General features: G+C 43.7%; 1 protein-coding gene across 15 annotated transcripts in view; it reads left to right on the forward strand.

Moving 5' to 3' along the window:
- SYNE1 (spectrin repeat containing nuclear envelope protein 1) overlaps positions 1 to 25,971 on the forward strand; it is a 493,810-nt gene that overhangs the window by 453,140 nt on the left and 14,699 nt on the right. For all 15 annotated transcript variants that reach the window (XM_077349398.1, XM_077349413.1, XM_077349457.1 and 12 more), the window contains 9 exons: positions 1,156 to 1,347; positions 2,104 to 2,428; positions 5,982 to 6,124; positions 7,539 to 7,665; positions 19,276 to 19,487; positions 20,867 to 21,067; positions 21,514 to 21,642; positions 22,179 to 22,391; positions 23,001 to 23,093. In XM_077349398.1, coding sequence (XP_077205513.1) covers positions 1,156 to 1,347; positions 2,104 to 2,428; positions 5,982 to 6,124; positions 7,539 to 7,665; positions 19,276 to 19,487; positions 20,867 to 21,067; positions 21,514 to 21,642; positions 22,179 to 22,391; positions 23,001 to 23,093 — 1,635 coding nt within the window. The remainder of the gene's footprint in view (positions 1 to 1,155; positions 1,348 to 2,103; positions 2,429 to 5,981; positions 6,125 to 7,538; positions 7,666 to 19,275; positions 19,488 to 20,866; positions 21,068 to 21,513; positions 21,643 to 22,178; positions 22,392 to 23,000; positions 23,094 to 25,971) is intronic.

The following is a 25,971-nucleotide window of genomic DNA, read 5'->3' on the forward strand; positions in this document are numbered from 1 at the left end:
TGCATTTCTGAATCACTGATTCCTCCCCTCTGATTGCAGGTGTCCACATCACATCCTGCACTGTTTTGGGTGGAACTCCTGAATACAATATTGCTGGAGATGCAGTGTGATGGGGTGTGGAAGTTCCATTCTGTACATCAAGCCCCAATCCCAATGCATTGTAATTCATAGTAACTTCCTGTATTTTGCAGAACCCAGATTGGGGTTCTGAAATCTTCATCAGTTACTTAGTAGACCACGGAATGATAGTTGTTTTTGATCTGGAACATCTACTGGCGCACTCCCTCCAACAGTCTACAGACATAGTAGTCCTGCCCCTAGGGACCGCACCAGTAGATGGACCGTGGCAGCAGCACCTGGGCACTGAAGCACACTCATAGCTCTGGTATCATCGCTGCCGCTGCCAGTTTTCCAAGGCCATTCCCTCCTTCTGGAGAGCGAGGCCAGCCTTTGGAGACTGCCGGTGGCAGGGCCAGCCCAGCATGACACAGTGCTTTGTGTCGCTGGGGTAGGGCCGCCTCCACTATGCCTCTGAGGCTTCTCCTGCCCTCCAGAGAGCGGGGCCAGCCTCAGGACGCTGGCGGGGGCAGGGGCAGGGGCAGAGCCAGCACAGCACAACTCACCAGCAGATAAGGAGAGGGAGAGGGGGTGGGGAAGAGGAGGGAGGGGCAGGGAACAAGGATTCTCCTTGTCGGTTGATTTTTTTAATCTGCTTCTCTAGTAGCTGAAAAGTTGCTTCACCTGTTTAGTTTGTATATTATTGTTTCTACACAATACCTATACTATAACTCTTTGCTACACAAAACATTTTAAAATAAATTATCCTGTTTGAAATTAAATGTACCATCCCTCCCCATATGTATGACTTGCCCGGATAGACAGGGTTATAGGAACATCCACAGAGTTATAGGAACATCCATGCTGATCTGGCTGGAATAGTTATTGGGCTGTAGAAATTATGCCATCATCTTTCTCTTGGTGTTTTTTAGTTTTGTATAATAAGGGTGTTATGGGCTTTTATGCTGTATTTTTATTGGTTTTATGTGTAAACCACCCCGAGACAACCTGTTGTGAGGGACGGTATAAAAGTCTGAATATAAATAGATAAAAATAAATAAAAGAATTCTTTTTTAATATTGTGACATCACTATGCAGGCTTTTCAGCAAGAGATCTCCTTGAACAACAGCAAGATTGAGCAGATCATTGCCCAGGGTGAACAGCTGATAGAAAAAAGTGAACCCCTGGATGCAGCTGTCATTGAAGAAGAGCTTGATGAGCTTCAGCGATACTGCCAGGAAGTCTTTGGCCGAGTGGAGCGCTACCATAAAAAACTAATTCGTCTCCCAGTATGTAACATTTTTTACATACTTATTTGCAGATATAATTTGCAGATATATATATAAACTTTAAATAAGCTAAAAATCCCCATATGTAATTGCTCAATCTATACCAAGATTTATAAAAGTTGTTCTTTATAGCCTTAATGTTCCCTGTCAACTGTATTGTTGTGCAGTGTGCAAAAACTCTAGGGAGTTAGCTAGTAAAATGCAAATAATGCTTCAAATATGCATAAGCATAAAGGTGCATTGCATGGCAAGTTGTGCTGAATCGATTGTACATTGCATGGCAAGTTGTGCTGAATCTATATTGCATAATCTATATATAAAGATATAATTGTCTATCTGGACAAACTTTCTTTTAAGTATCCAAACTAAACTTACAGAAGGTAAGTGCCAAAGAATAGTTTGAGAATCAAACCAAAGCAGCTTAAAGAGGAAGCATACAGATTTTCAGAACATGAAAGAATCAATACTGATCCAAGTTAATTTCTTTTTAAGTTTGCTGTAGTTGCAGTAATTTTGCTTTCTGTCTAGAGATAGTAAACTAAATAAATGTGCAGTAAGAATTTTAAGACATGCTTATTTTTAGGTGCTTTTATTATTAAATGTTATCTGAACGAGAAAAAAGCACATTAAAAAAAGAAGAAAAGAATGAGTCTTGTAAGACTGAATTACGTAGTGACACTTTTATCTTATTGACCTAACAAGAAGCAAAATGATTTGGAGAAGAATATTAATTATCTCTTTAATGTTTCCTTTTAGCTTACAGATGATGAACATGACCTCTCTGATCGTGAAGTGGATCTGGATGAATCAGCAGATCTCTCTGACATCCACTGGCATGACAAATCTGCAGACAGTATTCTTTCCCCACAGCCCTCCTCCAATCTGTCTCTGTCCCTTCCCCAGCCCCTCCGAAGTGAAAGGTCAGGACGGGACACTCCTGCTAGTGTAGACTCCATCCCCTTGGAATGGGATCATGACTATGACCTGAGCCGTGACTTGGAGACAGCAGTGTCTAGGGCATTACATTCTGAAGAAGAGGAGGAGGGACAATCTTATCTCAGAGGAGCAGCAGGTCTCACAGGTATAATCAAGCACTCTTCCTTGCTTCACTTTCTATGGTATGGTAGGGAAGTTTTTTAAGATGTAATTTTTCTAGAGGCAAAATCACCATACAACTAACCTTTATCTTCCTGGGGGTTGAGATAGGGTTGCAGATTACAGCGTAGCATTTCAATGAATGTAGTAAATTGATTTGGAATGTTTCTGATCCATTCTCTCAGAGATTCTTTTCAATTTATGGCTGGAGACAGTGTTCCACAATATATAGTACAATAATCCATAACACTAAAATAAGTTAAAAACAAGTAGGCATACTAAAATAAATCATCTGATACAAAATGTAGTATCTAAAAAATTCCACAAGTCAAACACCAGTTAGTATCACATTCAAATTAAAGCAACATTAATCCAAAATCAGGAAGCTAAGCATAGGCAAAAAAAAAAAAACTCCCAAGAAAAAGTATGGGTGAAAAATAAAATTTAATAGACTTCACCAGGTAAAATTCTATAAGGAAGGTATTCCAAACTTCTGCTGCCACAGTTGGAAAAGCCTACAGTTCATCCACCTAACTTCAGAAAGTGGAAGCAAACAGAACAGGGCATCTGACAGCTACTTCTATTCTTGGCACTGATATGTGGAAAGATGGTCCCACAGTATTTATGGCTTTAGAGATAATAAACAGCATTTTGAATTGGATCTGCAAGTACATTGCCAGCCAGTATAGTTATTTTAATACTGGTAACATGTTTCTTACTGATTTACTTACTGTGATATGAAGTGTTTGTGAGCAACAGACAGATTGTGAACAATAGTCCTACGCTCACTGAGTCAATCTCAGAGTGGAAATAGGAATTAGAATAAGGGACTAGGATGAAGTGGTCAGATGAAACTGGAGGTGAAAGGCGACTGAGAAAGTGAGTCAAGAAAGGAAAGGTGAAAGCAGGACAGTTAAAGAGCAATACATCATAGATCAGAACAGGAAGGGAGGCTATCTGACAGGTAGGGTAACATTGGAGGAAAGACTATACATTGAGATGAAATAAAGGAGGAGATGGAAGAGAATATGGAAGACAGTGAAAGTAAAGTGTAGGTCGACAAGGAGAAACTAAGGAAGGAACTGATGGGAAAAGGACTCAACAGTATAGGAAATTAATAAGTGTGCGCAGTTTTATCTGAAAATGAAGAAATTGAGAAAAGGGAAGACATTAACAACAGTAGAGAGAAGAGGGAGCTGAAAGAGAAAGCCCTAAGGGGTTGGGAATCCCTAGCATCTGGGGGTAAGGGAGATATGGCAGAGGAAGAAGATTGGACAATAGAAAGGAAACGAGATGTATACATCCAGGCAGCAGATGTACCTGGTAAGCCTGGACCCACCCAAGATACGGACAGGCTTGCTCCCTTTTTAATCTGCAACCCATTCCAAGAAATGCAAGGGAATAAAGAGGCCAAGGTTGACAACTTAACTCTGATATTGATGCTGTGCAATGCCAGATCAATCAACAACAAATCCTCTACTTTGCAATCATATTTTGCAGGGCATGAGGTGGTTCTGACATGTGTGACCAAGACCTGGGTGAGGGAGGGTGAAACAGTCACTCTGAAAGAGCTTCCCTCCTTCCCCAGGGTTCTCAGTGCTTCATCAATCCTGGACCTCAGGGTAGGGAGGAGAGGTGGCTATCTTAGTTCAGGAGGTTTTCTCCTTTAGGGCTCTCCCTGCACCAACAGTCTCAAATATTGAATGTGTTGGCCTGAGGTGGAACAAAGCCGAGGACTTGGCCATCTGGCTGGTGTACTGCCAACTAAATGCCCTAGCAGATTTTGTTATTATATATTTTAAATTTTATTTATTTTTAAATTTATTGATTGCCACTCCTAGACCAAGCCAGCTCATGGTGGTTTACAGTAAAAACCCTGATAAAATATCGATAAAATTATAGAATTCCCAGGAAACATAATCCCATGTCCCTTCCTCTTCTTCATCAGTCCAGCATGGGCCGATGGCTCTTCCCCTGTGACCACCATCTACCAGGTTTGGGAGGGGGTACTTCCTTCCCTTGGTGTACAGGACATCATGAGGAGGAACCCCAGATCTTCCACAACCTGGCCTCAGCCAAATGCCTGGTGGAAGAGCTGCATCTTGCGTGCCCTGCAGAACTGTGATAACCCCATCAGGGCCCCCAGTTCATCCAGGAGCTCATTCCCAGCCCTGTTGAGCCTGCTAAAGGCAGCCTCTGTGTGGGCATTGCAGAACCCAAGACTTATTATCTTGGGGGGGTTTAATATCCACACAGAAATGTCCACCTCTGGTTGTGGCCTGGACCTAGTGGCATCCATAGCCAAACTGGGACACACAAACTTTGTTGCCTGTCCTACTCATCAAGCAGTTTGATTTGATCTTTAGTATGGGGTTGGAAGTGGACCTTATAGCAAGTAACGCAGTGCCATAGTCAGACCCTTATGACCTAAAGACCCAGCTGCAGATTAATTCACCTGCCTATACCTGCCCACAGAGATTTATGGATCCAGAAGTTTTTCTGGATGTTCTGCCATACCCAAAGCCTCCCAGTGACTTACTGAATGAGATGGTTGATGGCTAGTACAATCATATGTCTAGCACTGTTGATGAGATCGCTCCTCGATGTCCTCTTCTTGCTCATTCAAAGCCAGCACACTGATGAGCTGTGCTGAACAAAACAGGTAGCTAGAACAAATTTGTGGGAAAACTCATGGCAAGCCTTCAAGAACATTTTATAGGACGCTTATGAAAGCCTATGACATGGCAGTAAAAGTGGCAAAACAAGACTTTTATGCTGCTTCAATTGTGGCCACTTGCTCATGCCTGTCATTACTGTTTACAGAGAGCCAATTTGGTGTAGTGGTTAGGAGTGTGGACTTCTAATCTGGCATGCCAGGTTCGATTCTGCGCTCCCCCACATGCAGCCAGCTGGGTGACCTTGGGCTCACCACGACACTGATAAAACTGTTCTGACCAGGCAGTAATATCAGGGCTCTCTCAGCCTCACCCACCCCACAGGGTGTCTGTTGTGGGGAGAGGAATGGGAAGGCAACTGTAAGCTGCTTTGAGCCTCCTTCGGGTAGAGAAAAGTGGCATATAAGAACCAACTCTTCTTCTTCTTCTTTAAGTAATTTGTTCACTTTCAGCCTTCCAGGAAGGGTACCCAAATAATAATCAATTGGAAATTAGATGTGAGGCATTTGCGAGCTATTTCACAGATAAGATCTTGTCACTCCGCCATGACCTTCCTCCAGCAGTTAATATGGTAGGTGAACTGGAAGCACCATCTTTGGAGAGGATCTTTGACAATTTCAGACTTCTTGTCCAAACCAAGAAGTTCTTGGTGGCCAGCACACATTCCTTCCAAAACCATTCTACCCCCAAACAGTTGTTTACACATTTACAAGTTAGTTACAAATTTGATTTGTCACAGACATACTACTGCAATCAACCTTTGCTATTATTTCTAATTAGTACTATCCTGTTTTTCTAGCTACTCAGTTCTGAATATCTCAGTGGGTTGTTTTGGTAGTATTTGCTCTTGAATATTTGTTGCAGGAGAGCCAAGTTCCTTGGAAAAACATATCCGGCAGCTTGACAAGGCCTTAGACACCAGCCGTTTCCAAATACAGCAAACAGAGAATATTATACGCAGTAAAACACCAACAGGGCCAGAACTAGATTCCAGCTATAAAGGATATGTAAGTACATATAAGCGTTGTTACATAAATGTAAAATAATATTTATGTTACAGAAAAGTTATCATGTTAGTTTAATAGTTGCAAAAACAATAGAGTTCTGTGGGCCTAAAAGACTAATACATTTATTTGGGCGTAATCTTTCATGGGCCTTCAGCTCACTTTGTCATATACAGCCAGTAGAACTGAATCTTGATTTATAAGATGCAATAAATACCTTACCATACAAATAACTGTTGAAATTACAGGTTTTTAAATTCAATAGGTAACATATCTATACACTGTTAGCCACTCATCGCCCCCATCTGTGGATACTTAAAACCACAAATCAGGGTTGAACAGGGGCTGAACAGATCTTTCTTCAAGCTTGAGGGTACCCCAAGTCTGCAGAAAAATTTTAAAAGGCAAGTTAAACACACAAAAAGCCTCTTGTGGCGCAGAGTGAAGGCAGCATGCTGACTGAAGCTGTCTGTCCATGAGGCTGGGAGTTCAATCAAGGTTGACTCAGCCTTCTATCCTTCCGAGGTCAGTAAAATGAGGACCCAGCTTACTGGGGGGTAAACGGTAATGACTGGGGAAGGCACTGGCAGACTACACCGTATTGAGGCTGCCAAGAAAATGCTAGAGGGTGTCACCCCAAGGGTCAGACATGACTCGGTGCTTGCACAGGGGATACCTTTACCTTAAACACATAAATCCTGATACATTTGCATGGTTTGTGCATGAAAAGACAGTGCTCTTACCGGATGAAAAGCTGGAGGACACAGCAGCTGGACCCAACAGTAGAGGGGGGATGCTAGCCACCATACCACCCCTGCAACCCCAACTGGACCTATGCCTGTTTCATGCCATATTTTTAATGTTGCTTTGAAGCATAAAAAAAACCAAGGTAGACCTGTTCATTGTATTGATCTCTGCTGCTCAAAGGAAACACATTTTAACATTGCATTAGGTGTGCCTGAAATAGCTCTTTAGATCCTGAACCTAGTGAATCACTTTTTGACTACAGACTTAGTGCTTGCTCAACAATCCATATGTCCCAGAATGATGCAGAATTAAGTTAGCGCTGACATTCAATTGGTTCCTGCAGATCCCAGCAAAAGCAAAATGTTGTCACAATTTAAGTTCCTTGATATTCATATTTTTTTGTGAACATCACTGAAAACACCACAGTAGAAAATGTATTTCTTTAACCTGTAATCACTCCCTTTCTTGTCCTTAACTACTGTTAAAACAAGATGCTAGACATGAAATTTGCAAATCATTAAGGCAATAGCCTTCTTTCTAGTGCATCATGAAATTACTTATTTGCGGAACTATAACTGAAATTGCTTTATAGTTAGCTTCTTTTATGCTTTTTTTCACCCTTGCTGAGATTAATGAGAATGATTGTTTTTTAAAATTTAAAAAAAAACAGATGAAACTTCTGGGCGAGTGCAGTGGGAGTATAGACTCAGTAAGAAGGCTTGAGCACAAATTGAAAGAAGAAGAGGAAAAACTATCTGGATTTATTAATCTAAACAGCACAGAAACACAAACAGCTGGTAAGTAATATTCAAGCCTGGCTCTTTATATATAAGAAAAGCAAGTGTTAATTATTTGCAACATAGGACCAGAGAAGTACACAGTTTCTTTCTCGGATTTATATGGCCTCAATGTTTCTGACAGCTAGATTCAAGTCCAGGAGCATTTCAGGGACCCAGAAGTTTTGGATGTAGAACATCTACTGGCGTGGTCCCTCCAATGGACGTCTACAGACATGATGTTCATTGTCCCACCCCCAGGGACTGCGCCAGTAGATGGAGAGTGTGGGCAGCCTCGCAGAACAAAACGGCAGCTGGTGAAGCTCGGAGCCAAGCCCTGTTTGTTGCACTGCTGCTGCCTGTTGTTACCCAAATTGCTGAACACGTGTCCTAAAAACACGTATCTTTGAGCTCGTGGGGAATATTAGCTCAAATGCTGCGAGAGGGGGGTAACTTAGCGTTATCGGATCGTCACCTTTGTATACGAGGGTTTATTACGCCCGTGGGAACTCAAGGCAAACACAGATTTAAATGGTAAAATATTAATATAAGCTTTTATTGAAAGGAAAATAACAAAAGTACACACAAATAGCTAACACACATACAAGCAGTCATATAGAGAAGGGGGAGGAAGAGTGGAAGGCTTGATAGTTACCTGTCCGAGGAGTGGTGGGTCAGAGGAAGGAGCATGAACCAGCGTGGGAGGTCCCGGGTTGGAAGACACTCAGAGTGGCTGTGTGAAGCCACAGTTTTTATAGGATTTTGGGAAGGGGGCTATGTGACAAGGCTCAGGTAAGCATGTGCTGGAAGTTTCCAGGGTCCCCAGAGATTAGGACAATACCTGGCCAAGTGGGGGTGATGGCCATAAATGGATTTGGATAAAGGTATTAATGGCTCTGAGGAAGAGAGCCATCAGGTCTAGCTGGCAGGGTGTGGGGAGGAAATATCCCCTGGCAGAGGGGCCAAGTGTGAAAAATGTTGCAAGACAAAGGATTTTCCTAGGAGCCCTTAGGCAAACAGGAGGAAGCCAGTCCACTCACTTAGAAATACAATGGGGGGGGGGGGGTGAGCTGATGCAGGCTTGAGTCCAGAGGCACCTCTGGGTCAGGCAAAGGCTGTCATTCCAAACCTAAGGCAGAGAGCAAGATTCTAAGATGGAGTCTGGCCTGGCTTGGCTGACCCTAGCAGTGTCATGGCTTTAGCTTAAGCCTAGACTATTGTGGGGTGCCATTGGTTATAGAAGACAGTGTGCCAAGACATAAGGCAGGGATCCTGCCATGCGTAACATTCCCCCCCTTCTGTAGTGAATTATATGTCCAATTTATTCACTACAGACCAATGTATAATGCGTTAGTGGCGGCAAAGATTGAAATTCAGACTAGAAATTCAGAGAGAAAAGTGGGGCCATCTTCTGCCACTACAAAAACTTAAGCCAAATTAAAAACAAAACACATTTAGGAGGGGTCTGGGTGACTTAAGGAAAGCTGTGAAGTTGCTGTTCCTCTTTACCACAACCACTCAAAACTAAATGTAACATACATGAACTATGAACTAGCTAAGCGTGAGGGTCTCCACCATATGAATAAAGCAATGAACCAATGCAAACTAATACGTTGAGCAAGGCAATCTAGCAAACAACAGACAAAAAGCAAATGCAGTGAAAACCAAATTCTATGCAGGCAGGATTCTGTGGGCAGTACCTGAGCAATATTTTAGAATACGAGCACTAGGCAATCCTAAAAATGCTGGCAATGAATATCAAGCAATTACTATGAAGCAAGCAGAAAGTGGTAGAAACTAAAAAGTTAGACAATGAACTAAGCAATGGCTTCTAATAAGCAATGCAATAAGAACAAGATAAAGCTAAGCAATTTAGCAAAACTTATATACATAAACTTGCAAACTATTTAAAACTGATGATACAGGCACAATGCAATAGACAGTGAGTTGAAATACAGGGCACAATACAATTTTGAATACAGACAATACAGTTTGAACCCCCCCCCCTTGTCCCATTGGTAAAGGTGGGAGTGAAGCTGGAGATTCCTTGAATAGTTGAACATGAGGATTGATGAAGATGAGCAACTGGTTCAGCAGTTGAAGATGTTGATATATATTGTGTTGTTGTTATGTGCGAAGTCGTGTCCGACCCATCGCGACCCCATGGACAATGATCCTCCAGGCCTTCCTGTCCTCTACCATTCCCTGGAGTCCTTTTAAGTTTGCACCTACTGCTTCAGTGACTCCATCCATCCACCTCATTCTCTGTCGTCCCCTTCTTCTTTTGCCCTCGATCACTCCCAGCATTAGGCTCTTCTCCAGGGAGTCCTTCCTTCTCATGAGGTGGCCAAAGTATTTGAGTTTCATCTTCAGGATCTGGCCTTCTAAAGAGCAGTCAGGGCTGATCTCCTCTAGGACTGACCGGTTTGTTCGCCTTGCAGTCCAAGGGACTCGCAAGAGTCTTCTCCAGCACCAGAGTTCAAAAGCCTCAATTCTTTGACGCTCGGCCTTCCTTATGGTCCAACTTTCGCAGCCATACATTGCAACTGGGAATACCATAGCCTTGACTAAACGCACTTTTGTTGGTAGGGTGATGTCTCTGCTTTTTAGGATGCTGTCTAGATTTGCCATAGCTTTCCTCCCTAGGAGCAAGCGTCTTTTAATTTCTTTGCTGCAGTCCCCATCTGCAGTGATCTTGGAGCTGAGGAAAATAAAATCTGTCACTATCTCCATTTCTTCCCCATCTATTTGCCAGGAATTGAGAGGGCCGGATGCCATGATCTTTGTTTTCTTGATGTTGAGTTTCAAGCCAACTTTTGCACTCTCCTCCTTCACCCGCATCAACAGGCTCTTTAGTTCCTCTTCACTTTCTGCCATTAGAGTGGTATCATCTGCATATCTGAGGTTGTTGATATTTCTCCCTGCAATCTTGATCCCAATTTGTGACTCCTCTAATCCCGCCTTTCTCATGATGTGCTCCGCATACAAGTTAAATAGGCAAGGCGACAGTATACAGCCTTGCCGAACTCCTTTCTCAATTTTGAACCAGTTGATATATATATATGCATATATATACAAGACATTGCTGGGTGATGTTTGCAAACACATAGAATGGTGAAGGAGGTTTCTCCATGGGGGTAAAAAGCAACTTTGGTGAGGATCCATTTTATGAGAGAGCCACTGACAAGAGGTTGTGGCAACAAGCAAATAGCTGGAGATGTGTGCAGGATACCAGTTGATCTTTCTTCCCCCCCTTGTGACTGAAATGGCAGGGGAAGAGGCGGTGAAGGCACTAATCCAGGTTGTCAGAGCGTACGCAGGGTCAGAGGTAGCATACAGAAGAAGAAGCAGGCCGGCTGGGCAGTGAGGCTTCATAGAGCAGGAGCTGGGGTAAACAGCAAGCATCAGAAGTTCACCAGCAAGTAGGCTGGGGCAGAAAGCACAGAGCAGCAGGTCATGACCACAGGACACATCCATAGCAAACGCAGGCAGAGGATTGCTGTCATCTTGACCAGGTCAGGTCTGGAGGTTGGCGAGCAGGACACAGGTGAAGAGCACACAGGCAGGACCATCAGGAACTGGCCTGGCGATCTGAGGTTTGTGATGCACAAGCCTGGAGCCTCACTAGGGCAGGCTTGGCAGACGCGGGTTGCAAGAATGTTTGAGTGGCCCAGGGCATCAACAGCACAGTGGAGCTGAAGAGCTCAAGGGGGAGACACCCAATTGAGAGCTTTGAAGACAAAGATTGACAAAAGTTCAGTGGAGAAGTGTGTGCAGCTGCAAAGAGTGAGGCTGCTAAGTCTGTTGAGGCTGGGCTCAAGTAGGACCACAGCCTGATGGATATACAGATTAGGAAAAATACTCAAAAATTTAGAACTTTGAAGACAATGAACTCAAAGTGAAAGAGTGGAGCAGAGGGGTGCCCCCATAAGTGACTGTCAAAAAGATCTACTGTGGTGGCTGCCCACCATTACCTTACAGAGACTGAAAATAGAATTTAAGAGGAGCTAGATGCCATCTCCAGGGAGGGAGAGGGAGATTAGAGCAAAATTATAAGACAAGGGAAGGAGGATGCCAAACTCCTGGTGAGTTTGGGAATTTGAGAGAAAACTGATGACTGAAGCGAGATGCTTTGTAGAAATACACAAGAGGAGAGAAAGTCCTTCAAGTCCTGTAAGCAGATAGCTTTTGGAGGCTAGGTCTACTGGCCTTCTGCACTGTTGTGTAAAAAGAAGCATTCAGAAAAAGAATCAAAGAGCCAAAGTTAAAGGTTCCTGCAAACATGTTGCAAATGGTCTATGAATGAATAGATTAGCAGCTCAAATACACACACATATATATGAGGGGAAAAAAGGAGAATTGCTAGATAGAATCTGGTCAATTGCTTCCTAGTTAATAAGCACAAAAAGAAATAGATGCTCTGATATGCAATAGGTTAAAAATATACTACAGATTTTTCTCTATAAGGAACATAAGATAAATCAAAACACAAAAAGAAAGCTTAAAAAAACAAAACTTGGATAGTGATCTATAAAGATCTTGCAATAAAGAGCACAAGAGAGGACTCCTAATTAAAAGAGGACTCAAAAACATGGCAAAAGAATTTGCAAAATATTGTGGATTGACATAAACAATTTAAAAAGTTAGAGCACATAAGCACAAATCTTAAAGCAAAGGATTTCTTATAAAAATGAATAAAACCAATAACTTCAAAGGAAATTTAAAGGTTGAGGTATAGAAACTTGTTTTTCAGATTGAGATCTGCCTGCTGGTAGGCCAGGCTGATTAGATGTCAATTGCTTCTTTTAAAAGTTACACTGGAGTACTGCTGAGAATATGAGTGGGAAAGAATGAATGAGAAGAACATGAAGATGAAGTCAGAGTCCCATTACACAATAGTGTGTCAAAAGAATTGTGTTTTTAAGGAGGAAAGACTGTTCCTCTGTACATACACAGAGTGCCTTTTCATAGGCTGAGTGGAAGCCTGAGTACCCAAATGAAAGGTCTGTATGAAGCTTTCTAAACATATTCAAAACAAAAACAAAATTGCAAAAACAGATTTTTAATCAAAATGGTCTTATGAAAAAAGAAAAGAGTGTTAACTGTCAATTAAAATTTGAAATAGGAAGTAAAAATGTCAGAGGGAAAAGCTATGGAGGGAATGCTTTTTCTCAAAGAGAAAACATTTCAAATACTAAAAGCAGCCAAAATTGTCTTAAAAATAAAAACTAAAACTAAACATATTTTAGAACAGAACTATTTTACTGTACTCTCCCCCCCTTAGATTCTCTCTGAGGTAGGGGTCAGTCTTTAAAGAAACAAATCTTCTTCCTGATTTGGGAAGAAAGAATACTTTCAGTCCTTTGTTATGTGGATTAGTTGCCTGGATGGGGGAAAGCAAGGCATGAGTCATGGGGCTGAGTGCCTAGGAAGGCAGTTAGACAAAGAGAGTCTGTTTTAAGATTGCAAAATAGTGGCTGTTTCAGTGTGACTGCAACTATAGCTGGAGGCTCTAGCAATTGCAGCCAAATTTAAAATTTGAAAATTTTTAAAGTAAAAATTAAAGCACGCATGTTGAACCATTATTGTGAACTTGGATTTTGGAACTCTGTACAGGTTCAGAGGGAAGATTTCCTTCCTGACTCTGTGATGGGGGAACTGAGAATATTTTCTCTTCTTTAAAGACAAGAGATGAAGCTGGGTTACTGGATCTGCTGTGTTTTCTTTTCAATTTATTATCTGTGTGGCTTTGGAACATTTTGCAAATGGGTTTTTACATTTAAAAGTTCACCCTGGAATTCCTTGTTTTTCTCATTAAGATCCTTAATTTCTAAATCTTGTTTCTGAGTAAGAGTTTTAAATTTCTCTATTTCCTTCTGCCAGTCCTTAGGGGATTGATAATAAATTTCTATGGGGCTAGTTTTCTGTAGCTCACATCTAAGTATGTCTCTGTTCCTTTTCTCTCTAATGGCCTTTACAAAACCAAACATGAGTACAGATGTTGGTTGGTCATGATACTGGGACATGTCTGCTCCAGTATTTCTAAGTTCCCGCCATAGAAAAGTCCTGTTACTGATTCTTTTATTGCGCTGCTGATGGGCAGAATTTCTATTCTGGAAGTATTTAGGTATGAGATTATTTGGGGGAAAATTACTGGAAGGGAAACCATTTGGTGGCTTACTCCTTTCTCCTCGCTTTTGTTTGCTCCAGCCATTAGGTGGCTGCAGGGAGCAATTGTCTCTATTCCTATTAGAATTGGGGTGATTCTGATTAAAGCGGTTCTCCCTCTTGATCCTGTACTGAGAGTGGAGACCACTGTTTGCCTGAATGTTTAAATTTTTGGAGTCCTGGTTAGTGGGAAATTCCAGAGAACCTGATTCTCTAAGCTGGCCTGCAATGGGAAGCTGTTTCTGGATTTCCTGCCTCTCAGTTCTATCTGCAGGGGTTATAACTAGAACTGGGTGGAAGGGAGCTGAATTTTCCCCTTGAGGTTCTATGAACATTTTGGGGGTTATATCTTCTGGCAGAGACTCAGAAGGTAGAAGGGGAAGAGTCTCTGTATGAATTGTGGCAACTAGAGCCCTTTGGAGCTCTAACTGCTTTTCAAGTTGCTGCATTTTTCTATGGCATGCCTCATGGCTTACTTGAGCATGCTTGGCCACACTGTTCTCCCCTAGGAACTGTGCAGCTCCCTTGATCTTAACTTGCTCTGCTTCTAGCTCGAGAATGCGAGCCTCTGCTACCTCAGCTCTTTGCCTTGTGGCTTGGAGCTGACTTTCTAGTTCCTGGATGGTCTGAAGCTGATGAGCCTTTTCCACCCGTGCACTCAAGCGCTCAGTTCTCATGTCCTCCATCTCGTCAGAGAGGTGGATGATATGAGCCTCCCGCTGTTCCAGGAGATCAGCTAACTGGGCCTCCCGTTGTTCGAGACGGTCAGTCAGCTGAGCTACCTGCTCCTTCACTAGGGCATCCTTCTCCTCTAGGGCATGTTGCAGCTCAGCAATCTGGGCTACACTGTCCTGAAGGGCAACAAACATACCCCAAGTGGCATAAGAGTCCTTACTGCCACCCCCGAGCTTTCTGGTGTTACACCATTCTTGGAAAGCTTCGGTAAGGGTTTCCAGGGGGTTGGAGCTTTTGAAAGCTCCTGGGCGCCAGGGGTTCCGGCCGCCCTTCTTGGTCACCCAGAGTGTCAATCTGTCTGCTCGTTCCTTACAGGCAATCAGGCTAGTCAAATTGAATCTAGATGCCATTTCTTCCTATTAATTTCCAAGATCTTAAAGGGGACGGGGCTTGGTTTTCTGGCTTCTTGTCGCTGGGCAAGCAAGCACAGAGGGGATGAGTTTAGGGGCAGCCGCTGCTCGTCTCTTAAACAGCAGGGGAGAGAGGGAAAAGGATCCCGTGGAGTGTAACCTCTTACGGGTGTGGCTAGTTTGTTTTTGGCTGAGAATGGCCAGGGCTCTTCTCAGTTCAGGGCAAAAACTACCGAAAAACCAAGCAGATGGCTGATTTTTCCAATCAAGGTTGCCGGAGCGCACTTGATCCTCGGGAAAACCACCGAAAACCTGAAGGTATTTTTAGGGAAGAGATCACTGGGGGATTTTCTTGCGGCTTCTATATCCTTCAAAGCGGCAAGGGGAAAAGGGGGAAGGGCTCCCGTCAAGGCACATCCTTACGGGGTTTGGCTAGTTTTCTTATTTTATACCGAGATGGCCGGGGCTCTCTCGATTCAGGGACAAAACTACCAAGAAAACCTGAGGGTACCGGCTAATTTATTCGGTTAGGATCGCCCTGGCTTTCCTGAACACGGGGAAAATTACCAAAACCTGGATCATCTGAGCTTCGCAAAGCCCGCTTGAGTTCTCGTGCCACTCCCGACACTCGAAACTCCAACTCCTGCGGCCGCAGGGCAGTTTTGTGCTACAGAGAGCGACTCTGCTTGCACAGATTTTAGCAGTAGGGGGATTTTCCTGGTCCTTCCTACAGCTAAGAGGAATTTTGCCTAACGCCTTCCTACGCTTGGCTAATCCCTAGTTGTTGGGTGCGTGTCGTCCACCCGCCCGTCTAAGCCTAAGAAAACCTTGCTTCGGTGTTCCTAGTCTTAAGAAAACTGTTGTTGGGTGCGTTTCGTCCACCCGCCCGTCTAAGCCTAAGAAAACCTTGCTTCGGTCTTCCTAGCCTTAAAGGAAACTAATCTCCAGCAGGAGCAAAACAATAGCAAAAGGGTAGAAAAGAGAGAGAGAGGCCAACCCTTTTAGAAAGCACACTTCCAAGAGCACATTCACACACTTATGCCAAGAGTTCAAACGGGCTTTTCCCCTTACGTCCGGGTTACTGGAGAGTGCCGTGCGTCCACTTTACTCCCGAGTAAGCCTGGGGCAATTGCCCGCGAGATCCACCATAATCTGTTACCCAAATTGCTGAACACGTGTCCTAAAAACACGTATCTTTGAGCTCGTGGGGAATATTAGCTCAAATGCTGCGAGAGTGGGGTAACTTAGCGTTATCGGATCGTTACCTTTGTATACGAGGGTTTATTACGCCCGTGGGAACTCAAGGCAAACACAGATTTAAATGGTAAAATATTAATATAAGCTTTTATTGAAAGGAAAATAACAAAAGTACACACAAATAGCTAACACACATACAAGCAGTCATATAGAGAAGGGGGAGGAAGAGTGGAAGGCTTGATAGTTACCTGTCCGAGGAGTGGTGGGTCAGAGGAAGGAGCACGAACCAGCGTGGGAGGTCCCGGGTTGGAAGACACTCAGAGTGGCTGTGTGAAGCCACAGTTTTTATAGGATTTTGGGAAGGGGGCTATGTGACAAGGCTCAGGTAAGCATGTGCTGGAAGTTTCCAGGGTCCCCAGAGATTAGGACAATACCTGGCCAAGTGGGGGTGATGGCCATAAATGGATTTGGATAAAGGTATTAATGGCTCTGAGGAAGAGAGCCATCAGGTCTAGCTGGCAGGGTGTGGGGAGGAAATATCCCCTGGCAGAGGGGCCAAGTGTGAAAAATGTTGCAAGACAAAGGATTTTCCTAGGAGCCCTTAGGCAAACAGGAGGAAGCCAGTCCACTCACTTAGAAATACAATGGGGGGGGGGGGTGAGCTGATGCAGGCTTGAGTCCAGAGGCACCTCTGGGTCAGGCAAAGGCTGTCATTCCAAACCTAAGGCAGAGAGCAAGATTCTAAGCTGGAGTCTGGCCTGGCTTGGCTGACCCTAGCAGTGTCATGGCTTTAGCTTAAGCCTAGACTATTGTGGGGTGCCATTGGTTATAGAAGACAGTGTGCCAAGACATAAGGCAGGGATCCTGCCATGCGTAACACCGTCCTCTGAGGCAGCCTGCACCCTCAGGAGAACACAGGCGGCCTTGGGGGACGAGCGGTTGCACCTAGCAGGGCTCAGCTCTGGCCCTCGGCACCCGCCACCACTGCTTGTCCTTCCAAAGAGCAGGAGTAACCTCGGGAGACTGGCGGGGTCTGCAGCAGCAAACCCCCACCTGCTGTGCGAACCCCACCTGCTGAGGCTGCACCAGCTGCCGCATCCAGGAACCGCATCTGCAGGTAAGGAAAAGAAGTGGGTTGTGGAGGGGAGTGGGGAGTAGGCAGGGGACACGTATTCTAACCCCTTACATAGATGTTCCACATATGAAACGAGAATCCTTATCGATTGATTTGGGGGGGGGGGGACATAAGCTTTTGAGTCACAGCTCCCTTCATCAGGGTATCTGACGGAGGGAGCTGTGACTCTGAAAAGTTACACCCATTGGCCATGAGTGGGGGAGATTCCACCAACAGGAGGCTTTGGAACCTTCAGCATTTGGTCAGGGTGTAATGGTCATGCTTTTATGTATATAGACTAGGAACTAAGCCCATTGTAGAATTAATACAATGGGCGCTAGCAGGCTATCGTGTTTGTGGGTGGTTGCGGGCAGGGGCCCGTGGAAGCGGACAGGCAGGTTGAGTTAGCGGTGTGGGGCGCAATTAGGCAGAAAGGGAGAGGCGAGGGAGCTTACCGTGCAGAGGGGCCATTTGTGAGGCCGGTGTGCGGCTCCGTGGCGCCATTCTGGTGGCGCTGGCGAGCAGGATGTGGGCTCCCGTTGCGGCTGGTCGTTGGGGCTAATTATTCCGGCGAGGAAGTTGGCGCGGCTGCTCAACGGCGCTGGTGATGTTGGCGGCGAACTGTGAGCAGGCAGCGGCTTATTGGGGCATTTGTTTTCGGCGCGGCCATGTTGGACGGGGGGTTGTGCGTGCGCATGTGTGGGCTCTCACTCCCGGAAGAGGGAGCACAAAGAGGACCCAACGGTAAATTCCACGTTTCGGCGGCGGGCTGCAGGGCTCCGTGGCGGGCAGAGAAGGGGGCGGGATGCGAGTGCAGCCAGGGGTTCAGCGGCTGGCTGTAGGGCTGTGTGTGAATATTGCAGGAGGCGGCGGGAGGCTGTCGAGCGGCTGCAGCCTTTGTCCGAGTGCTGGCTTGTGAGTCCTGGTTTTTCGGCGGCGGGAGGCTGGCGAGCGTCCGCAGTCTTTGTCCGAGTCCTTGTTTTCGAGTCCTGTTTTTGTGGCAGCGGTGGGCTGACGCGGGCAGGGAACCCTTCGCGCAGCTCGCAGTAGCTTCCTTGATTGGCGGCTTGATGCGGCGAGAGGCGCTTCGTGCCTCTCGCCGCGCCAAGCCGCCGCGCAGGGAGCCTCCGGCAGTCGCACTTTGCCTCCGTCGCGTCAGCCCGCCAGCAAGGAAGCAACTGCGAGCCGCGCTTTGCGTGGCTCACAGTAGCTTTCTTGAGTGGTGGCTCTTTGTGCTCCCTCTTCCGGGAGTGAGAGCCCACACATGCGCAAGCCGCCGAACAGGGAGCGACTGCCGGGGGCTCCCTGTCCTTCGCGCCTCCGACGCGTCAGTCCGCCGGCAAGGAAGCAACTGCGAGCCGCGCTTTGCGCGCTTTGTGAGTGGGGTGGGAATCGGCCGATGGTCCGTCAAGAGGAAGGGGCCAATCGGCACCCTTCCTCATCCCGGACCGAGCCCGCCCTAACTCCTCCTACACAGCCCTTACGGCTTTATTTAGTCCCTGGGGCCCGTGGCACCACGGGCGGTGTAAATACTAGCAAAATGCTGATCCATAAGGTTATATATTCAAAAGATTCCTTGGGGCTGCAGCATATTTCTGTATGATTACTATTTATTTGTTCAGGAAATGTGTGTGCCAGCTCTCCACAGAACCTGCTCAAGGTTGCTAAATTTGAGTGCAGTATCACCTTAGAGAGCTATAAGATGTTCAGGTTATAAGCTTTCAAGAGTCAAAGTTCTGTTCATCAAATAGGTGTTTGAAGTGGCTAAACCCTTTACACAGAGATAAGTCTTTTTGGTATCAGCATAGAGGGCAGATTTTTGTTCCCACCACAACATATATGGGTAAAAGTAAAGAGGAGCACTGTGGTCATTCCAGTCATTAAAAATCAAGTCTACCTGCAATGCCATCCTAACTAGAAATATACCATTGTTGGCACATTTAAGTCAGCGAGTTTAAAAGGGTGCAACTATCATAGAATGACAGTCATGCTAGAGTGTGATAGACCACTGGGAGAGTCAGATAGAATGTCAGGAATTATGCTTTTAATATATGGCTCTCTCCATAGGTGTGATTGATCGATGGGAGTTAATCCAGGCTCAGGCTTTAAGTAAGGAACTAAGGATGAAGCAGAATCTACAGCAGTGGCAACAATTCAGTTCTGACCTAAACAATGTCTGGGTTTGGCTGGGGAAAACTGAAGAGGAGCTGGAACAACTACACTGCCTTGATCTCAGCACAGATATACATACTATCGAACTCCGGATTAAAAAACTTAAAGTAAGTTCTAATCTCTGACTCTTATTTGTGTTGCATTTCCCTTTCAGCAGATAGAATAATAGATTCATAGAGTTGGAAGTGACCTCTTACACAATGCAAGAACTCACAACTAACTGCTTACCCACAGTGACCCCAATTTCATGCCCAAATAATCCCTCCCACGCAGGAGGAAATTCACCTACCATCCCACAGCGGCAATTAGCAATTCCCTGGGTGTTCAAGGAAAGCCCACAAGAGACAAACACTGGGACATCCCTTCCTGCCACCCACTCACAATCTGCCTAAATTCATAAAATCAGCATTTCTGTCAGATGACTATCTAGCCTCTGCTTAAAAGCTTCCAAAGAAGGAGAACTCACCACCTCCCGAGGAAGACTGTTCCACTGAGGAACCGCTCTGACTGTCAGGAACCTCTTCCGGATGTTTAACTGAAAAGTCTTTTGAATTAATTTTAACCCATTGGTTCTGGTTCAACCCTCTGGAGCAACAGAAAACAACTCTGCTCCATATTCTATATGACAGCCCTTCAAGTATTTTAAGATGGTGATCATATCACCTCTTAGTCCTCTTCTCTCCAGGCTAAACAGATCAAGCTCCCTCAATCTTTCCTCATATGACTTGGTCTCCAAACCGATCACCATCTTTGTAGCCCTCCTCTGGACACGCTCCAGTTTCTCTACATCTTTCTTCAGTTGTGGAACCCAAAACTGAACACAGTACTCCAAGTGAGATCTAACCAGAATGGAGTAAAGTGGTAACATCACCTCGCGTGATGTGGACACTGTACTTCTTTAATACAGCCCAAAGTCCCATTTGCCTTTTTAGCTATCGAGTCACACTGTTGACTCATGTTCAGTGTATGGTCTACTAGGACCCCCAAATCCTTTTCACACATACTACTACCAAGACAAGTCTTACCCATCCTATAGTGATGCATTTGATTTTTCCTACCTACAAAAGTGAAATCCATCCTGTTCAGTTCAAAACTGTCATCAACAAAACCTCAGAAAAGGGCTTCTCCTTTTCATTTTTTCAAGCTAGTGAAAACTGTGCTTCCTATGAGCTTGATCATCTGTACCCTGCCTTTCATATACAAGTTGTATGCACAACCAGGTTTTTTTTAAGAAAGAGCCAGCTCTTGTTGTTTTTCCCAAATTACTGAAGATACTGGTTATTCTGAGGTAAATACTAAATGTGGAACATTATAAAGTAGGCTCTTACTGCCCATCTGCCAAACATCTTAAGTATGGGGAATAAGTATCTTAACATGTCTTTACATGTTAAAAAGTTGAGAGAGAGATGGTGGAACTAGCTTATTCTTAAAACTCTGCAATATGTTTCCTATATCAAAGCTTCCCTTTCCACCTTGTATTCCCCAGGAGCTACAAAAAGCTGTTGATAACCGCAAAGCCATCATTTTGTCCATCAACTTGTGCAGCACAGAATTTATGCAGTCTGACAGTGAGGAGAATAAGAAGCTACAGGAACGGCTATCTCAGATGAACATGCGCTGGGACCATGTATGCAGTATGTTAGAAGAGTGGCGCTGTTCACTACAGAATGCTCTGATGCAATGTCAGGTCTGTTTTGATCCATGAGAAAATCATTCCTGTGGGATACTTGGAAGACATTGTCGAACCTATTGCATTCATTATCCTAAATGACTATGTGAATCATCACATCCTGCCTTGAATATATTAGCCAGAGACATGCATGCAGACATTTTTCATTTATAGAAGCCTAACATTTATACAACTGAGTCCCGGGTGAAGTCTGTTGTACATTTCCTATTCCTGAACATACATATTCCTGAAATCTATGTTTTGCCATGTCCCATCTTCATGCTGTTAGTGTAGCAGAGAGATAAGATTTTTTAGCGGTCAAAACTAATTCCAAACATTGTTGGATCAGTTGAATGAGAATGGCTACACCTGGTTTACGTGTAGTTCCCCACAGCACTAAAAATTATAATCAAGAACTTTCCCTGTTGATATAGAAAACTTAATCCTTCACCTCTCACTTCTAGGATTTCCATGAGATGAGCCACAGTTTGTTGCTGTGGTTGGAGAACATTGACAGGAGGAAAAATGAGATCTTGCCTATTAATCCAAACGAGGATTCTGATACTCTACATGATAATCACAGACTACTAATGGTACTGTATCTTTGCCTTAGTAAACATCAGAACAGGGTTCTGGGGAGAATAATAATAGAGGGAGACCAGAAACCATTAAAACTTCTTCTTAGAAAGTACATGGTATGTCTAAGCCTTGCTATTAAATTATTGGGGCCTCTGTTATTATCCCTTTAAGCCTCCAAATAAATAAAATAAGGGAACGCACAGTGCTAATTATTTACATGAAAAATCACGGATGGAATTTTGTTTACATTTTTTTAATTAGTTGGAATTTTGTTTGTTTGTTTTTTTGTATAGTGGAAACCCTGTAAATAATGACCTTGATGGATGAGACAGGAGCTGCTAACATCATTCCGCAAATCTTGAATGCCCAGCACTCACCTGTTTTGTGCATTTACAGTTCTAATGTGTGTCTTATTGTAATGACAGTGCCTTTCCCAGTCTTGAAAATGCGGCTCAAGAAAGCAGTGTCCTCACTTCCTCACTTTATTGATTTTCATACTGTTCTTCCTTCATTTATTTAAACTACAAATGTGCCCTTTTCATTCTAACAGCAAATCCGACGTGAGCTGCTAGAATCCCAGCTGAAAGTGGCATCTCTTCAGGACATGTCCTGCCAACTGCTAGTCAATGCTGAGGGCAAAGATTGCCTAGAGGCCAAAGAGAAAGTCCATGTCATCGGAAACAGACTTAAACTACTCCTGAAAGAGGTCACACATCACATTAAGGAATTGGAGAAAACTCTTGATATTTCAAGCAGTCAGCTGGTAAGTTATTCTGTCATGTCCCATGGAGTAGATGCATTTCGTATCTTCAGTCTCTTTAAAGTATATTTTGCTATATAGCTGCAGTCTAAATATGTATACTTTTGGCAAAGTATTTTTGTTTGTTTATACCTATAGCCATCAAATCTTTGCCCAGTACCTGACATGTGAAGAAAATTACCACACATCAGCTTGAGTTCTTAAAAGTGGAGTTTTATAGTTGTGACTTGCTGTTGCATGCAGTCACTCACCTTCAGTTTCTCCTAAAAATTGTTTTGTACTGTAATTGTAATGTAATTAATTGTCAGTCTGTCTGGTATAGCTGTATGTGCAAAAATAAGATCTGCAATACCTGTGGGATATTTTTATTTTAGCTTTTAAAACCAATAAAGTGCTATTTTAAAAAAAAATCTTGATTAGGACAGAAATAACATTTCCCTGACCAAAGCAAGTTAGGATTCTTGCATGCATGTCTTTGCCAGCTATGTAACTGACCCCAAATTGCCTGTAGTTAGAGTTCGCTTTTTGTCTTCTTCCCTATTTTCATGGACATGTTGTTCCTTAAAATCTAATTTTGTGCGCTTTCTAAATTTCATTGATTCTAAACCTTAGGACCTGTCCTCCTGGTCATCAGCAGATGAGCTGGACACTTCGGGATCTCTCAGTCCAGTGTCTGGAAGGAGTACTCCAAGCAGACAGAGAACGGTAATGTCATACCAGACACCTTCTGCCAGCTCTTGGGTTGTAACACCAGGTAGCTGTAGCCAGCTGAAAGGACTACATTGTCTCCTCATAGGCAAGAAAAAGGCACAAACCCAGAAGAATTTTCCCTCCAAAAATGCTGCTTCCCAAATCCTTCTGCATCTCTTTCCCTGCATGAAATCCAAATAAAAAAATGCTATATATATGTATATATACTTAAAACACAAGACTCAGAGTGTGGCAAGTGTATCATGATATGGTGTCCTGTCTCCATTGTATTTCATTCTAGGAAAAGAAATGTAACAAATCTGTTCCAGAACAGTTGCAGTCGTTTCACTCACTTCGGCAGGATGCTTGATCTCAGTTAACAGAACCCAAAAAAATCTCAAAATAATACCAGCTATATTTGAGAGTTACCAGGTGATTTTGAGAACTGCAGAGAGGCTAGAGCAGATTGCTCTCTCAACTGTTTGTCGGGCTTCTACTGTAGTCCCTTTAAAATGTAAAGAAGAGGATAGCTGCAGAAGACTGCCCAAGGATCAGCTATGCCAGTGGGAAGTAGACTGTTCCCGCTGGCTCAGCTTGGGGCGAGCTTCTGCTGCAGCCCAGGATCTGTTGTGATGCCAGGAGCAGATTGTTTGCCACAGGCTGGGCGTTGCTCTGGCTTCACCTGCAGCCTGGTTAAAACAGGATTGCAGGAGAAGTGAGTCCAGCCAGGATCAGCTATGACCATGGGGAGCGAATCGTTTCCCGCCAGCTCAGTTTTGCATTAGCTTTTTTTTTTAAAGAATATTTTCTCAGTCTTTTGGATCAAAAAATTAGGATTTTTTAGAAAAATCATGGATCCAAATACAGTACCAGTACTGGAATCTGGAACATTTCAGAAATCCCCAAATTCTTTCAGGTTCAATAGACCTGAACCAAAAAAATGTTGTCTAAAGAAAAAAATGTGCACCCCTAATGGCAAGTTGTTTGTAGGACATGGAAATTGTCAAAACTGCAATTAAAAGTGCTGCAGCACATGCCAATTGCCACATGGTACACTAACTCAAGTGGCCTCCCATATGAATCATTCGTGGAAGGCTTAAGAGTGCAGAATGCAACTGAGTGACATCATGACAATACCGCCTGATCTGGAAACATGCTAGATGTGCTTCTCCATATCAAAGGGAAAGGAACATGTCCTGGGTGAGGAGGAGAAATCAATTTTGTTATTTGTCTAAAAGTTCAATGAATGCACATTTTGAGTTGCACTGCACTTCCTCAGGGTAAAGTTTCTCTGCCTTGCAGCAATGAAAACAACTTATTTTCTCAGTTCACAGCTGGTCTCTTAGACTGAGAAAACAAGTTGTTTTGGCAAGAGAATAATTTCTTGAAATATGAATATAACACACTGACTACTGAAGGAGAGTTTATTTTTCCTGAGGAAGAGCAGAATATACATGTATTATTCGGTACTAAAGTAGATCTTCAGTCCCCTCAGAATTTTTTGTCTTGTGCTTGCTGCAGTGTGGCATCTTTGTTAACTAAGAACAGTGGTCAGGACCCTCCAGTGGGTCATGAGCCCTCTAAGGAGCTGACATTTCTGTTAAGCTTTTTGAAAGAAACTGCTGCCAAGTTACATGCATAGAAATCCTGGCCAACATTCCCCCTGGCTCTCTGCCAAGAGCCGCAACAAGACTGGTCAGGTGAAATCATGGCAATGGCAAGGATCGTTTTTCAGTAGGGACTGAAACCCTGGCTTCTCCTTTTCATATCAGATGACTTTGATGTCAGAGCATTGTTGCTTAGGGAGCCCTAGCTGTCACCTGCAGGTTAAAAAGGCATGTCCTGGTAATGGATAGGTTAGAGACCACTATACTAGAATATAATACAAGCCAGTCAGTATGCCACATGGTATGCTGCTCCTCACTTTGAGCCTTGTACAGAACTGGGTTTTCATTCCTTTTTCATTTGTTTTAATTAATTATGGTTCAGCTTTCCTTAGCTTTTAAAAAACTGTCAACTTTCATTTGCATTCTTATAAAACATCTGAGTTCTGTGCTTATGACCTTTACAGCCTCTTGGAATTGATTTTACTACATTCACTAGTTTCCTTTAGATCCTAGTTTGAGAATGCAAAGGAACACTGGCTTTTCAAGAGAAGAGATCAGCATAAATTATGACAGTTTTGTTTCCTGGGTCATTATTTTCATTTTTAGCACTAGACATGCTTACTAATAAATGTCATGATACCATAAATATGGTTGACAAACTTTAGGGGTGGGGGAAGGTGATTTGCTACAGAAAGCTATGAGCAGTCACTGAATTGTAGTTAGAATGCTTTCCATCATAATATTTAAATCTATGTTTGTCATCTCTAACTCAACACTCTTTTGTTGGTAGACATTACTGTTTTTATCATCTCCAATCATTATATGAACTATCAGGCTAGTAACTCAAACTCCTTAGTTCGGCAGGTATTTCTCTCTAATTAGTTTCTCAATCACAACCGTATAATTGGCACTAAACAAAACTGAGGTAATAACAAAAAAGTAGCTCTTTGTTACTACTGTTTTGAAATTAACTAATACTATATTTTGTCATGTAGTTAAGATTAGGCATGTATACAACCCCCCCCCCCCCGCCCAGTATTTTTCAGGTTCAGGTATATTGGACCCCCCAAAAATCAGTATTTCCTGATATTCCCAAATCTCAATACTATATGGTATTGGGATTCAGAATATATTTGAGATAGCCAAATTCTTTTGGCTCCCAGGCATTTAAAGGGACTGAGGTCCATTTAAATGTCTACCAAAAAGCCAGTCCTGCAAAGAGGAGTCTCTCCTCTGGATAAGCCCGAGTTGTGCTGGGGCCCCGCCAGCTGGCAGCCATTTGAGCA

The sequence above is a fragment of the Paroedura picta genome, chromosome 1 (genome assembly GCF_049243985.1).
Source record: "Paroedura picta isolate Pp20150507F chromosome 1, Ppicta_v3.0, whole genome shotgun sequence".
Lineage (NCBI taxonomy): Eukaryota > Metazoa > Chordata > Lepidosauria > Squamata > Gekkonidae > Paroedura > Paroedura picta.